General features: G+C 40.4%; 1 protein-coding gene across 2 annotated transcripts in view; it reads right to left on the reverse strand.

Annotated features, from left to right (window-relative positions):
• Nucleotides 1–15,186, reverse strand: part of LOC138283820 (chondroitin sulfate proteoglycan 4-like) — a 349,745-nt gene that overhangs the window by 202,615 nt on the left and 131,944 nt on the right. For both annotated transcript variants that reach the window (XM_069221947.1, XM_069221953.1), the window contains one exon: nucleotides 11,040–11,238. In XM_069221947.1, coding sequence (XP_069078048.1) covers nucleotides 11,040–11,238 — 199 coding nt within the window. The remainder of the gene's footprint in view (nucleotides 1–11,039; nucleotides 11,239–15,186) is intronic.

The following is a 15,186-nucleotide window of genomic DNA, read 5'->3' on the forward strand; positions in this document are numbered from 1 at the left end:
GCTCACAGTGCTGGGACTTCACCAGCTGTGAATATTCTCCCTGAAGGCTGGCACAGGCACCTTTATGCACCTGTGTCAGCAATAAAACAATGTCACTAGCTGCCTTAGTTTGTTGCTGGACCAGAAGCAAGTCTGCATTTTATTTTTATTGTATCAAGAGTGAATAATTATTCAAACCAAGGAGGGTGTAGTGTATCAGTGGAGCCCATAAAGGGGAGCTGCCCTGGTCCAAGGACACCTATCCATCAAACCAATCCATTCAATCAATCATCCATCCTTTCACTTATCTGTTTCCCTTTCATCCATTCAATCATCCATCCATCCTTTTGCTCATCCATCCACTCTTTCACTTCATCTATCCATCCTTTCACTCCTTCCTTCATCCTCCCTTTGGCTTATCCATCTATCCACCCTTTCACTCAGCCATCCATCCATCCTAACACCCATCCAGCTACCCTTCGTCCCATCCATCCATGCATCCCTCCATTTCGCTTTTACATAGCCATCCATCCTTTCACTCACTCATCCATCTATGAACCATCAATTCACTCTTTCACTCATAAATCCATCTTTCATCCAGATATCCATCCACCCTGCCTTTCACTCATCTATCCATTGTTTTACTCATCCATCTTTAAATACATCCTTTCATTCATCCATGCATATATTCACTCTATCTATCCACTCAACCATCCATTTAACCTTCCACTCATTGATCCATCCACTCATTCAATCATCCATCCTTTCTGTCATCATCCATCCACCCATCCTTTCACTTCATCCATTATCCATCCATCCATCCTCCCTTTCACTCATCCACCCTCTCTCCCTTTCACTCTTCCATTCTTATGTCCATCATTTCACTCATTCATCCACGCATCTATCCCATCCACCATTTCATCAATCCATCCAACCATCATTTATTTCACTCACTTTCCCAAGTTAATTATGAGCCTTTGTCTGTCCAGCTGCAGACAGAAGAGGGCCATCAAGAACCCCACCCAACTGTAGCTGCTAAAGTGGGGGTGGGGGTGACAATGCCCCTTCAGCAGAAGCTTAGCTGCATACTTGCCTCTTAGTCCACTAGTGCAATTGTTGTCTGCAGCTGGTTCCTTCCTTCTCTTGGGCCTCTACGGAGTCGAGATAAGGAAGCACTCTGTCATGTTCAGCTCCATAACGTTTTTTTCCAAAATGAAACCAAATGTAGTACTAAACATGTGCTACTACAAGGAAAGCAGCCCCCTGCACCCCTCCTACAACCCGCTCCTCTAGCGATTGTTGCCATCCACTCTCTTTGTCCTCATCGGCCTTCCCCACCCCGAGCCACTGAAGTGAAAGGAGTTTTGTAACTTCTCTCAGAACCACTGTTTATGAGTCCCAAAAGCAACCAATCCATGGCTTTCTAATTCAGCACTTCCTCTCCTATGATGTCACTGCTGTAGCTTGTGCCTGCAGGTCGAAGAAAACCTCGCCTGACTTACGCTTGCTCAGAAGGACATCTGCAAAGTTCACTAGAGTTCACCCAGGAGATTTGGCACACTGCCTTAGAGCAGTAATTTCTTTTCAGCTGCTCTGTGTTTATTTTGCTGTTCCTGCCTCTCCCCCGAGGGTGGTAGGGCAACACCCCTTTTGCCCATGAACACCAGTTGCTGCTGATCAGGAAGGAGATCTACTAAAATCATAGCTGACACCTATGCGTCTGGGCTGTGATACCTTAGGGACACAGGTAGTGAAACCACATATTAAACTGTATGAAACTGAGGGTAACAATTAAGATAAACCTGCATGTGAAGCCAAAAACAAACAGCAAGGAAGAGAAAGGCAGAAAAAACTGACTATCTCTGGCAGATCAGGAGTTCAGGCAAGTTGGTTATAGGTTTAGGGACCATGACAAAATTAAAAAGCCAGATCCGTATCAGTATTCTAATGGCCATTTCTCCTATTCTTTACAGGACTTTGATGACAGAAGGACAGAGAGAGGGTTTCAAAGTGATTATATGCACAGAGGCAACTATACTATCAAAAGGGAAAACAGGACGAAGGTTAGTGTGAAGAAAGAAAAGAAGGGTCCAGACTCTAAGGTACATGTAAGGAAAATGAAAGTAGCTGGACTTTTTAAAAAACACGCTGTGCACACTATGGACGCTCCTTTGGAAAGGGACTTGGGCATGAATGCTGCTCGACAACAAGTAACAATAGTGCATCAAACTCCAAAAGTGTTTCTAGTGGCAAGTTCAATATGAATATGAATTGTTGTTGCTGATGCTGACACTGTCATCCTGATGTGTCCTCAATGCCTTGAAAGGAAAAAAGAGCCATGTGCAGACTTTTCCAAAGAGCCACTGGATCCCTATGCTGATGCACCAACCAAATATGCAGCTGATGCTGACCAGTCACAAACAGCAGATGACTCAAAATCTGAGCATTCTTACATTGCTTGTGAATTCCCAACACAAGTTGACCCTGATGTAACAATATCTGATGATGAAGAACTGAACTGAAAAACACCAATGTCACTAGGTCGTAATGACAAAACACAAAGGAACTGGTTTTGGTGTCCTGATATTCACACACAGGGAGAATTTTTCTTCCTTTGGATTTTGTTTTTGGTCATATGTCTGATTGATTTGTAATCTGGTTTTGTTTTCTTATTGGCACATTAAAATACCATACATGATTGGTTTGTGTTGTCAAAATGTATCTTTTGGATCACATTTAATTAAGACCACATGATCAATATAAATTAGATGTTTGAATAGCCTGAAGCATGCAAAGCTTTCAAGTAACCGTGGAAAAGCTATGCAGATTATAGTTTGAAATATAGTCATAGTATGACCATACAATGTATTAATTAGTATGCATAGTATTAGGATTCTAGATATGCATCCTTTATACGTTTTTTATATTGCTTAATAACTTCTATATCAAATATGTGATTAATGTCACCACTGATGTACAAAGAGGGATGGGCGATCTAGACTCCTGAACCAGACTGCATTGTTAAATTTATTTTAAAGTTAACCTGACTTCACTTGATCTACTTTGTCAGTTTTAATTAGTTGTTTCACACATTTTCATGACACGAGGGCACTGGCAGCTTTAACAACGTGTTCTCATTGGCTCATCAGCAGAATATGAGACACAAGTCTAGCCGAGGTGCCCTCTTAGCATATCTGTATCCCGGGGTAGTCTGGTACATATGAGATATAACATTGATATGTGCACAGAGGTGATGCATCCCAACAATATTGGAACTGGCTGGATTTGTCCACTGCGTTTCTGCCCTCCTAGTGATCTATAAACAGATTATAAAGTGGTCAGTTTATTATACTAACACTGAGATTTGATTATTCAGAATAGAGAGCTCTTCACTCTGAACTGGTAAGGGAGAAGTCAGACTCCTCCAGATCACAAGTTGCTATCCCTCCTGGACATACTGAGCTGTAACTGAGTTCAGCGGTAGTCTAATTACAGAAGTCTCTCCACTCCATGCCTTGCCGAATAAAGGTTTACCAACACAGAAGCCTTCTGCGTGACAGGTATACAGACCAACAATTGCAACACCCTCTCCTCAGGCAATGTAGACTGAAATGATGAAGGGTGACACCTTTTATGGTGAAATCCGTTGTCATTTATTCAAGTTAATAATCAAGTAAAACACCCCAGCTAACACAAGCCTTCTCTCTCTGGTTCTCCTCTTCCAACTGTCAGATCCCCTGGTTACCATCACTAGGGTCTCTTAGTGACAGTTGCCAGGTTCCGTAACTAGGTTCTACATAAAGGTTCTTCATAACATGCCACACATCTCCCTCCCTTCATTAACAAAAGAAGAAACGAAGTTTTACAACAATTAAGGGTATCTGATTATAAATGAGATCTCAATACATGAAAAGATATACTAAAAGAAGCAACAGCACTAAACAAAATCATCAAAAATTCTAGGACGTTTGGTAATTCTTGAAGACTTCCTTGGTGAAAAATGATCATCCACAAAACCATGTTTTCTTCCCTCCATATCATCACACACAGATTTACCTTCCTCACAACCAGAATTCACTTTGACCACTCTTCCAACATTCCATACTTTATGATCTTCAGTCCTTACAGCATTTCCCAGAACTTTCTTAACTTCAAGTGGTCTAGAGAATTTTTAATGTTCTTTAGAAAGACCAAAACGAGGATTCTTTACTCTGACAAAGTCACCTACTTGAATCACCACTTTCTTAACTGCTCTGCGCTTATCAAATCTGATCTTCCTGTCAGATATTTTTTTTGATTCATTTAAACATTTCAACTTATCATTACATACAGTTTCAGATTTCAAACCCACCTTGTCATTAACCCATGAAGGACACACTAATGTGTTTGGTTTTCTCCTTCTGAACAACTCAAAAGGTGAAAAACCAGTAACAGAATGAGGAGTCAACCGATAAATCCTAATTTTGCATGATACTTCCTCTTTCCAACATTTATTATTTGCCAAAGCCATTTGAATGGTTTCTTTTAATACTCTATTTAACCTTTCCACCATTCCATTGGTTTCAGGATGGTAAAGAGAAGCTTTCTTATGTTTAATACCTCTTTCCCTCAAGAAACGTTCCATGTCTTGCGAGACCAATTGTACACTGTTATCGGTCAGAATAGAGGAAGGAAACCCCTCTCTATCGAAAATATCATTAAGAAAACTTATTACATCGCGTGTCTCTACAGAGGTAGTGATTTTGAATTCAGGCCACCTTGAATACATATCCATTAATACAATTATATATTTATCAGAGCCCGAATATCTAATCGGACCCAAAATGTCCAACGAAATTTCTTGCCAAGATTCTTTTGGTAGCTCCCTCACTTTCATGGGTTGAGTTCTACAAATTAAAGTCTTATCTGCCCTGGAACACTCTGCACACTCCCTAACAGATCTTTCAATTGACAAATCCATACCTGGCCACCAATACACGAGTCTTAACCTTTCTTTTGTTTTGGAAATACCAGGATGTCTCTCATGAGCCATGGAGATTAATTCATCTCTCAACTTCCTTGGAGGAACAAGCCTCGTTCCTCTCAATAAGAAATCACCCTGACTTGACAATTCATATCTGAATCTCCAAAACCCGGATAATTGTTGGTCATTCTTCTCAGTACCATCCCAACCACCTCTGATCTTTTTAATAACTTTCTGTACAACGTCATCTTCGGATGACTTCAAAATCCAGTCACATTCCTTAATTATGCCTTCTCTGATCATGCAAACATCAAAGTCGTCTCCACAAAACATAGAGATATCTTCAGACTCCATATAGTCATTCACTAACCTAGAACAACAGTCAGCAAGGTTGTTTTCAATCCCGGGTATGTGCTGAACACTAAAAGAAAATTCCTGCAATGCCACAACCCATTTTCTGATTCTACCAGAAACAGCTTCTAATCCCTTTTTTTCAAAGATTTCTTTCAACGGTTTGTGGTCCGTTCTTACCCAAAATTTGCTACCCCATACAAATTTCCTTAGCTTGTTCACTGCCCAAAATACAGCCAACGCCTCTTTTTCAATAACAGAATAGTTTAATTCCGCCCCCTTCAAGGACCTTGATAAAAAAAGTATTATTCTTTCAACACCACCATATGTTTGTATTAAGACAGCCCCAAGTCCTTTGGCGCTAGCATCCGTCATTATCACTGTATGATGTCCTGGCTCAAAACTATCCAAACTAGCAGCAGATTTCAAACTATGCTTCAATGAAACAAACTCCTTTTCACACTCATCACTCCAGTCAAAAGTGACACCTTTCCTCACCAACTCTCTCATACATACAGTTTTGTCAGCAAAATGATCCACAAACTTACTGTAGAACTCAGCCATGCCAAGAAATCTCACTACTTCATCCTTTGAGGAAGGACTTGAAAAATTAATAATGGTATCGACCAATTCCTTCTTGGGTTCAATACCCTTGGAAGAAATCTTGTGACCAAGATAATCAATTTCATGAACATTAAATTTGCATTTTCCTGCCTTTAAGGTCAAACCGCTCTTTTCAAGCCTCTGAAGAACTCCGCGTACTCTTTCATTGTGTTCCTTCTCATCTCTACCATACACGAGAATGTCATCTTGGTATACTTTGATACCTTGCAGTCCTCCTAGCAGTCTTTCCATGGCACGCTGAAAAACAGCTGCAGCTGAAGCCAGGCCAAATGGCATACGAATGAACTTATAACTGCCAAAAGGAGTGATGAACGCCGTCAAATCCTGAGAATCTTCATGTAAGGTGATCTGGTGATAGGCAGATGTTAAGTCTATAGAAGAGAAACAATTTGCACCTCCTAATAAAGATAGCATTTCATTGATGTTAGGCAAAGGATAATGATCCACCACTATACACTTATTTAATTCTCTTAAATCAATGCAAAGTCTTGGTTCGCCATTGGCCTTGACAGCCATGACCACTGGAGCCAACCATTCAGTGGCTTCCACTTCTTTATTAATGCCATTCAGCATAAGTTTATCTAATTCTGATTTCATCTTCTCTTTAACCATTAAAGGTACACTTCTTACTTTGCTGATCACAGGTATGGCACCTTTCTTCATCTTAATTTTATGTACATAACCTTTCATACATCCAAGTTTGTTTTGAAACAGGCTTGAAAATTCTTGTTCATATGATGGTCTCGGACCAATAACATTGATATACCCATCATGTTTCACGGTATCAATGCACACATCATTTTTCAATCTTACTGATGGAGATTCATTGGGGTCAAGATACACTTTTAGATCTCTCTGGTGAAACCAGCTAATCAGGGAATCACCTCTCATGGAAATATAGACCTTACCAACTGTAGACCTATCTTTGAATTGAATTGTGCCAATAAAGTAACCTAACAACTTAATTGGTTTTCCACCATACCCTTTAGGTGAAATATCTGGTTTGAAAAGCCTCACAGAAACCCTGAGATGCTTTTCAAATAAAACTCTTGGAATAAGTGTAATTTTTGCTCCCGAATCAAACATCATGGGAATATTTAAACCCTCAATTTGTACAGACTCTATTGGACCACCGTTACCTTTTTTGACCTGCAAAACAAATTCTTCATGCAAATCACCATCTTCTAAACTTATTTCCTGAACCCTCTTTTTCTTTATGTCTACACTCCTACAACACGAAGTAACATGTCCTTTTTTACCACATTTTTTGCAAGAAGCTTTCCACCCAACACAGCCTTTAAAGTTGGCATAATGACCAAGTTCTCCACACCTAAAACACTTTCCCTGGAAATGTTCTTTCTCTTTATTGACTTTTGAACTCTCACTGACCATTCTCTGAGATTTCATCCTCTCTAGTGAGTTCTTTTTATGATTGACAAGATGTACATCACTCTCTCTTTCATTAAGATTAGTCTTCCTTATTTCCTCAACACACGCAGAACTATGTTCATGCATTTTCGCAATAACAATCACTTCACTAAGGGGGGGATTATCTTTGTTCCAAAAAGATTCTCTTGCTTTCTCAATGCTACAGCCCAACATAAACTGGTCTCTTAACCTTTCCTCTTTAGTACTACCAAAACTACATGTCGAGGCTAATTTCCTGAGAGCTGTGATGTATTCCTCTACAGATTCACATGGGTGTTGAACTCTTTTCCCGAAGTGATACCTTTCTAAAACTGTTGAAACCTTCGGTAAATAATGCAAATCTAGTTTTTTGATACAAATCTCAAAATCATTGAGCTCACTCGCATCATCAACAGAAAGCTCAGGAAGATTTTCAAAAACCTCCTGGCCTTCTGCTCCTAGACAGTGTAACAAGAGTGACATCTTGCGCTCAGCACTCAATGAAGTGCCACAAACTCTTGCATAATGTGCAAACACACCTTTCCATTTCTTCCACGGAATCTGTGGTTCACCAGGAGAAGATAAGAAAAATGGAGGACAAGTTACATTCTGCATGGTGAAAGATACTAATAAATAATGTATTAATGCTATTTTAAGAATTTCTACCAGAATTTTAAACTAGAGATTTTGAGAATATATATATCCCAAAGTACAATTTCATACATAAAGAAATACAATCACTGGTATGGAGCAGTATAATTACAGCACCAGCCCAAGAAGATACTTCTCATCTGTAGCGCAATGACGCCACCTTCTGGCACCCCAAATGAAGTCTACTAAAGAAATGTCATACGACACCGTGAAAGAGCGAAACAGCTGACGTCGTCTAAAACTGTGGGTAACTTTTCCTTAAGGAATCGGAGGATCACAGCCTCCCTCAGAGTCAGCGCACTCCCTAAGAGCTAGCGCAGCGCCTCACCAAACCGCTCCATTAAGAACACATCGTGTAAAACTGTTTGATGAATCGGAGAGTCGCAGCTTCCCTCAGAGACAGCGCAGTCCTTCGTGTAACACTGTTTGACGAATCGGAGGATCGCAGCTTCCCTCAGAGTCAGCGCACTTCCTAAGAGCTAGCACAGCGCCTCACCAAACCGCTCCGCGAAGAAACTGTCACGTCGGTCAAGATCTGCTTTTCCTCGCACCAAGGCTCTGCTACATGACGGAAATCAGCAGCACTGAAGACATGGCCGGACTGGCCCTGGAACAAATGAAGTCTCTGCCACACAAAGAAGCCGGGTCGTCGCAGCGTTATTACCAAGGCAGCCAAAGACCATGGAAAACAGGTGAGCTTTCACACATTTTACATATCGAGTGATGTTGGGGTGTTGGCACTTCACCTCACACGTGAAGATTTGTAAAATAAATGTTGATAGGTTCTTCTACCTCGTCGCCAATGAAATGATGAAGGGTGACACCTTTTATGGTGAAATCCGTTGTCATTTATTCAAGTTAATAATCAAGTAAAACACCCCAGCCAACACAAGCCTTCTCTCTCTGGTTCTCCTCTTCCAACTGTAAGATCCCCTGGTTACCATCACTAGGGTCTCTTAGTGACAGTTGCCAGGTTCCGTAACTAGGTTCTACATAAAGGTTCTTCATAACATGCCACATAGACTTTCTTGAATTCTCTCAGAGTAGTGAGTGGGTGTAGAAATAAGGGAACCTGGTGCTGTGACTCATGATGGAAATATTTTCATTTTCACTCTTCTGTTTACCCTAATACTAGCAATCTGTTTCATATGTTCTTTGGTGATAGCACATCTATTAATTCGTAAAATAAATTCAATAAATGTTTTTAAACATACATTGTCATCATTAGTATAGGTGCTTGAGTGTGACCTGCCAAGCATGAAAGACCTGTTTTCTGAATACCACTGTGTGCCTTAGGGAGGGGCAGTGTAGTTTATCAGAATGCACATATCTCACTGTGAAGTGGGAAAGGGTGCAGGTCTGCAGTAAAACAACATCAATCTCCTTCATACATGGTGCACTGATCTTAGTCGTCGTTTTACTGGGTTGGAGGGTCTAAATCTGTAGATTACTCTGTCACAACAGTGACTGATATCCCATCTGTTGAAATCTAAATTAATCCGTCACAACAATTATGGATATCCCATCCGCTGAGATCTAAATCCCATAGGATATAACAGGATTTACCCCTCAGCTTAACAATATCCATTTTGGCTGCTACTAGACCCATAGCACAAACAATAACTTAGGCCACAGAAGGTCTGTATCACAAATTTTATTATGGTGTTTTTAATCAATTCCATGTTTTCTGTTTAGTCAATATAATCATCAGGCACAATTTGCATTGATACTATTTCAGCCTGAGTCTGTCCTACGCTGGAATGTGGCACAATCAGAGGTGCTGGGTTAGGGGTGCTGAGGGTGCTACAGCAACCCCCAAAATAACCATGCTGGAGTTCAGAAGGTGAATGAGCAATAAAGATGCCTTCAAATCTTTCCTTTATCTTGTCAAGTTTCTGTGCTTTCAAAGGGAGTGGCGAAATGTCAAGCTGCTGCTTCTTTATTTAATATGGAGATTGGTATTTACTTTTCATTCTCTAACTACAAAGTAAGAGGATTTTCAAAAGTGAACTATGAGTCAAATTTGCTGCAGTGCAGGGAGTGTGAAAGAAAAAACTTATGATGCCATGTACAAAAGATAGTCACTGAAAACCTGATTTCAACTAATTGGGGGTCATTACAACTTTGGAGGAGGTGTTAATCCGTCCCAAATGTGACAGATATATCACCAACCTTATTACGAGTTCCATAGGATATAATGGACTCGTAATACGGCTGGTGGTATATCCGTCACTTTACCGTCACTTTTGGGACGGATTAACACCTCCTCCAAAGTTGTAATAACCCCCATTGTGTTTTTATCAGTATTACTGTGAAAATGTAATGACCATTTTGATAATAAAGTGCTGTCTAGAAATGGCTGTGCACAACCACACTATGCTTTATTAATATATTTGTGGCAGTGTGTTCTAAAATGCACCACCAGCTACGTACCACACCTTTACTACTCTCCTGCGGAATGAGCTTAGCTCATTAGGCACACTTGTTCTATGTGTATTGCTTGGATTTTTCAGAACGACTTGGGTGCTCTAACACGGATGACAGCACTCCCACTCTTTCTATAAGCACAAACCCTAGCTGCCCTAGAGGCACTCCCACACACTCTTTGCACTTAACTGTATATTGTTCACATCCTCTTTGAAAATTGTCCTTCTCAATAGTGAAAAATGGAAATCAGGAGAGACTTGTGTGCACATTTGGCACACTGAGAGACCTTTGATGACACAGTGCCTCTGGGCAGTGGAACGGATTCCCTGCAAACCTACGACTAGTCCTAGATCTGTGTGTTAAGGCGGTAGTTACCAATTGCAATCCAATGTACTTGTGATCTGCAATAGCATACACATAACTGAAATGTAAATAAAAGGCACGTTATAAAGTGAATTTCCATGCTACTGACTGCACACCTTCTATTTTACTGGCACAGATATATTTTATGCATTTGTGAACCCTTTAGTGACTGGGGCATAATTCGTCCAATTAAATCCATACATACTACACAACATACTAAATGTAAGTCAGAGTCATGTACAGCGCACACTTTGCTACAACTGATACGACTTACCACTGTGTACAAACAGCAGTTGGCCTTCATTGATGTGAGCCTGCGTGAAGTTGAGAATACTTTTGTTTGGGGCGGATTTCAGAGCCAGGTGACCATTACTGGGTGGGGTAACGGAATACACCAGATCTTCAGGCAAGGAGTCTTGGTCTTCTGCGGCAAGCTCGTTCGGAGTTATTTCTGTGACCGAACCCACCCAAACCTTAACCAAAGAGAGAAGACAAGTGTCATCAACATACACATGCCATAGAATATAAAGAAACACAAGGGTAGTAAGGGTGAATGGTGCCGCACTTCTAGGCAGTACAACAATAGTTTTTAACAGGTATATGAGATAAAGCAAAGTCTGGTGCAGCTTGGCCCAGTGCCCTACTACCCAGAAGGCACAAACACGGGTATCAGAGTACCCAAGGAAAAAATTGGAACAAATTGGCCACAGCACACAGAATATATTGTCCAATCATGTGGTGAGGATAAAGAATACAGCTGTATATCTATGATGACATTATGATTTCTAATATCCACAAATAAAGACACCATCTACTAACAAGACTCAAGATTTCTCTTTACCTCATACTTCCTCTAAACCTTCAACGCACCACCAGGGATTCTTTATCCTCACCACATGATTGGACAATATATTCTGTGTGCTGTGGCCAATTTGTTCCAACATACACATGCCCATATGTTTAGGTATACAGTTTGCTGACCAAATGCTTTCTCCTCAAAATAAATGTAATTAAACATTGTAAAGTGGTCTATTGAAGAGTGCGAAGAGTAGTGTCAATGCTATGTAGAATCTATAAATTCTAAGATGTGCATATTGAAGCACGAGACGACCCGGCACACTCTGCAGCCATAAATTTGACTAAATAATGTCATGGATACATCACATATAGCACTACAGCAATGTACTGAAAGTCCGGTGGATTTGAATGAAGACCAGATGGATCACAGACACTGAACTGCTTTGAGAGATAATGGTACATGAAAACCAGATGTTTGCTTTTATGACACACATCTATTGGAGTAAGTAGATAGTTTTTTAATTTGAAAAAACAACAAAGGCTGTGGTAATGTTCACAAGGTTTATGAGTGTACTAAAAGTAATCCTGGCCAAAGATCATTCATATATTAGTTTAACACCTCTAACTGATCCTAATGTAACTTCACATACCTTACTTTAACTTACAAAGGGATCATAATTTGTATGTAGATGTTTCAGCTGACATGTTAAAACTACTCTGGTCATTAAACTGAGATGGTGGTTATTAGAAGGGTAGATACTGGGACCAGCAGGCATGGAGTACCCAGTTACTACCTGTTACAGGTTTTCAGCACAGGAATAAAGAATATTATTATGGACCTTGAAATATCAAGACCTTTATGGCACACATTTCCCCAATCAGGGGCCTTTCCCTCAGAGTTTGTATGCCTGCTTTTAGGAGGAGGACAACATGTGCAGAAACGTTGTGCCCAGCACCCTGTAAGACTACATTTGGAAGAGCAGTATCTCCCTAACTCAAAACGAGTCTAATTGCAGCACTTTGACATGTTTGGCTACTAGTGGAAACCTAAAGTTTAGATAGACCATGGTGTGATGCTTCCATGATTCATACTTTTATTATAGTAAATGGCCTTCAAAAAAGATATTCAACATCAAAGGCATACAAGTGGGATATGAGAATATTAGCTATTTATTGGCAATTTCTTATGTGCAGCAGTTCACTTGTAATGCACTTCAGAGCACTAAGAGTGAGTAGGAGGATAAGTGTTGTCAAAAAGAAATATTGAGAACCAACAGCACTGAGGGGGCAAGCATCAACCCATCATCATGTCTTTATTGTGCAATACAGATTTAGCAGTTTTCAGGGTCATAGGTTTCCTAGATCACAATGGTGAAGCAAAAGACCAAGGTTAGGAACCTTTTCTGGAACGTCAGATGGCCTAGATAGAGATGCAATCCTTGGGTATGTTCACTCCATGCCTCTGGGCCTAGATTTCAAAGCACACTCCCTCTGCAGCTGCTGCATAACTTAGCATAACTTTCCTATTTGTCGAGGCCCTAGGATTTCAAGCATGTCTGTAATGCTGTGCCAGCTTGTTAAAGTGTATGTAGCCTCAAGAACTGTTAATCTTGTAATCCTTGGAGGAAACCCTCTAACTATTCATGCCAATGTACTGCTGAGTCAATACTATAAGGTCTCTTTAACTTAAACCTAGGAATAAAGGAGCTGCTCAGTTTCCGGTTTGTTAGAAGCATCTTCAGCAGTTTCATAGGAACACTTGTGTAAAATGCTCCTTGCATTGTGTGGAGACAACAGCGTGTTTTTAATAGGTGGAGAAATGGCAGAAGGGTGTCACAGATGACCCCCAGTTTTTAGATCAAAGCCTAGCAGAAGTCATAGCTGTCTGGTTTGCTAAAGACATTTTGAAGACATTCGGAAAGCTTCCCTGGGAATGCATTTGCCCATTGCTTATCATTAGCTTTGTAGTTTGTAACTCACAAACCTTGCTTTCTATTTTCTGGCTCTATTTTTCTAGGCTGACAAGCTTGAGTTAGTCCATCCCTTTCCCATATCTTGTTTACTGTATCTTTCCAAGATCTCACTTTCTATAAATAGGCCTTTAAATCGTGTTTTTACTTTGTCATATTTGCTGTGCATTTATACACAAAAGTCAAACAACAGGCTTTGTCTTCCAGGGAGCTTGGTGTTTACTTTTCTTTCTGTGACTTCAAAGTAAGAGTGTTTATAGGAAAGCAAAAGAAGTGCTGATTGCTCTTCCTCTGGAGCCCACACACGGCCCTCCTGTGCTCCAGTTTAAGAGGCTGTAATATAACCCTTAAAACAGGCCTACAAGGAGCAGGTGCACACTTTGTGGGGGTGCTGAACAACTACTCAAGTGAAGGATCTTTTTTCTAGAAGCACTGTTGGCTTTTGCTTAATGTAACCCCCTAGTGAACATATAATGAACTTTCTGATAACAGTCAGGGAGTCCGAGTATCAAGCCCTTTGAATAATGACACATTGGCAAGCCAGCAGGTGTAGCCTACACACTTGCACTAAATGATCAATAGCTTCGGTTTGTGCAACATGTGAAGTAGCACAGTGTCCTAAAAGAACAGAGGACACAAGTTACTGCTTTGATGAAAACTAGAAACAAGAGCCGGAAACCCTCTACATTATTTACACTACAGCCTTAAACATCCTGCCTACAACAAACAAAATTGTATATACTTTTTGGTGGATGTGTGATGTGAACAAGTTCCACTGAACCAACAATGGCCTACCACCAGTGCTGGCTTTAGCAGTGCTGGCGTCTGGTGTAACACTCGTTGTTGGCATCCCACAATGACTTTCTTCACAAATTTCCTGTCTATAATTTTCCGAAAGTCTCCTTCTTCCACACATTTGTAATTTATTTCATAGCTCTACTCATACCAGTGAAGGCTGTCAGTGCATTTCACATCACCCAGACATCATACAGTGACAATGAATCATAACTGTGCAAATCACTGTATATGAAATTTTACAAAAAACAATGAGGACTACAGGGTGTACAAGTCACTTTATCCATACTGGTAAGCACTTGGTGCATGGTTTGGAGAAGCAGGGATGCAGGATTTCAAATGTTACAGTGTTTAGGCATGTCTTTATTAATAAGAATATATTTCCAACCAAACCAAAACGTTTGCTAACATAAGGATAATGAAAGGCTGCAGATAAAAAACTTGTAACCTAGACCTTTCAGTCTGAATGCTTCTCTTTGATGACCGCTCATAGCTCACTGTGCTATATTACGATTGTAACTTAAGAAGCAAAAGTAACAAAAGCATCTCTGTGACAAAAGCAGGAACCTACTGAGCTACAAAACATACATTTGTGGGATCTGCATAGCATACGTTCTTTGCAGCTGGCATATTACTCCCCTGCTCAGTTAACATTTGACATAACTGTGATCTCTCGCCAGTAGATACATTCATCACTAGAGTTATTGTGGCATTATTATTGTTTTCAGCGCATTGCTGGGCCAACAAGGAATAACAAGGAAGGAGCTTTTATACCACTAAAAAGTTTTTAAAGACAGCGTGTCCCTTTAAGCTCACTGCAAGGTACAATGACAATGGTTGCACTGCCCTAAAACCAGC

This window comes from Pleurodeles waltl, chromosome 1_1 (assembly GCF_031143425.1).
Source record: "Pleurodeles waltl isolate 20211129_DDA chromosome 1_1, aPleWal1.hap1.20221129, whole genome shotgun sequence".
In the NCBI taxonomy this organism is placed as follows: Eukaryota; Metazoa; Chordata; class Amphibia; order Caudata; family Salamandridae; genus Pleurodeles; species Pleurodeles waltl.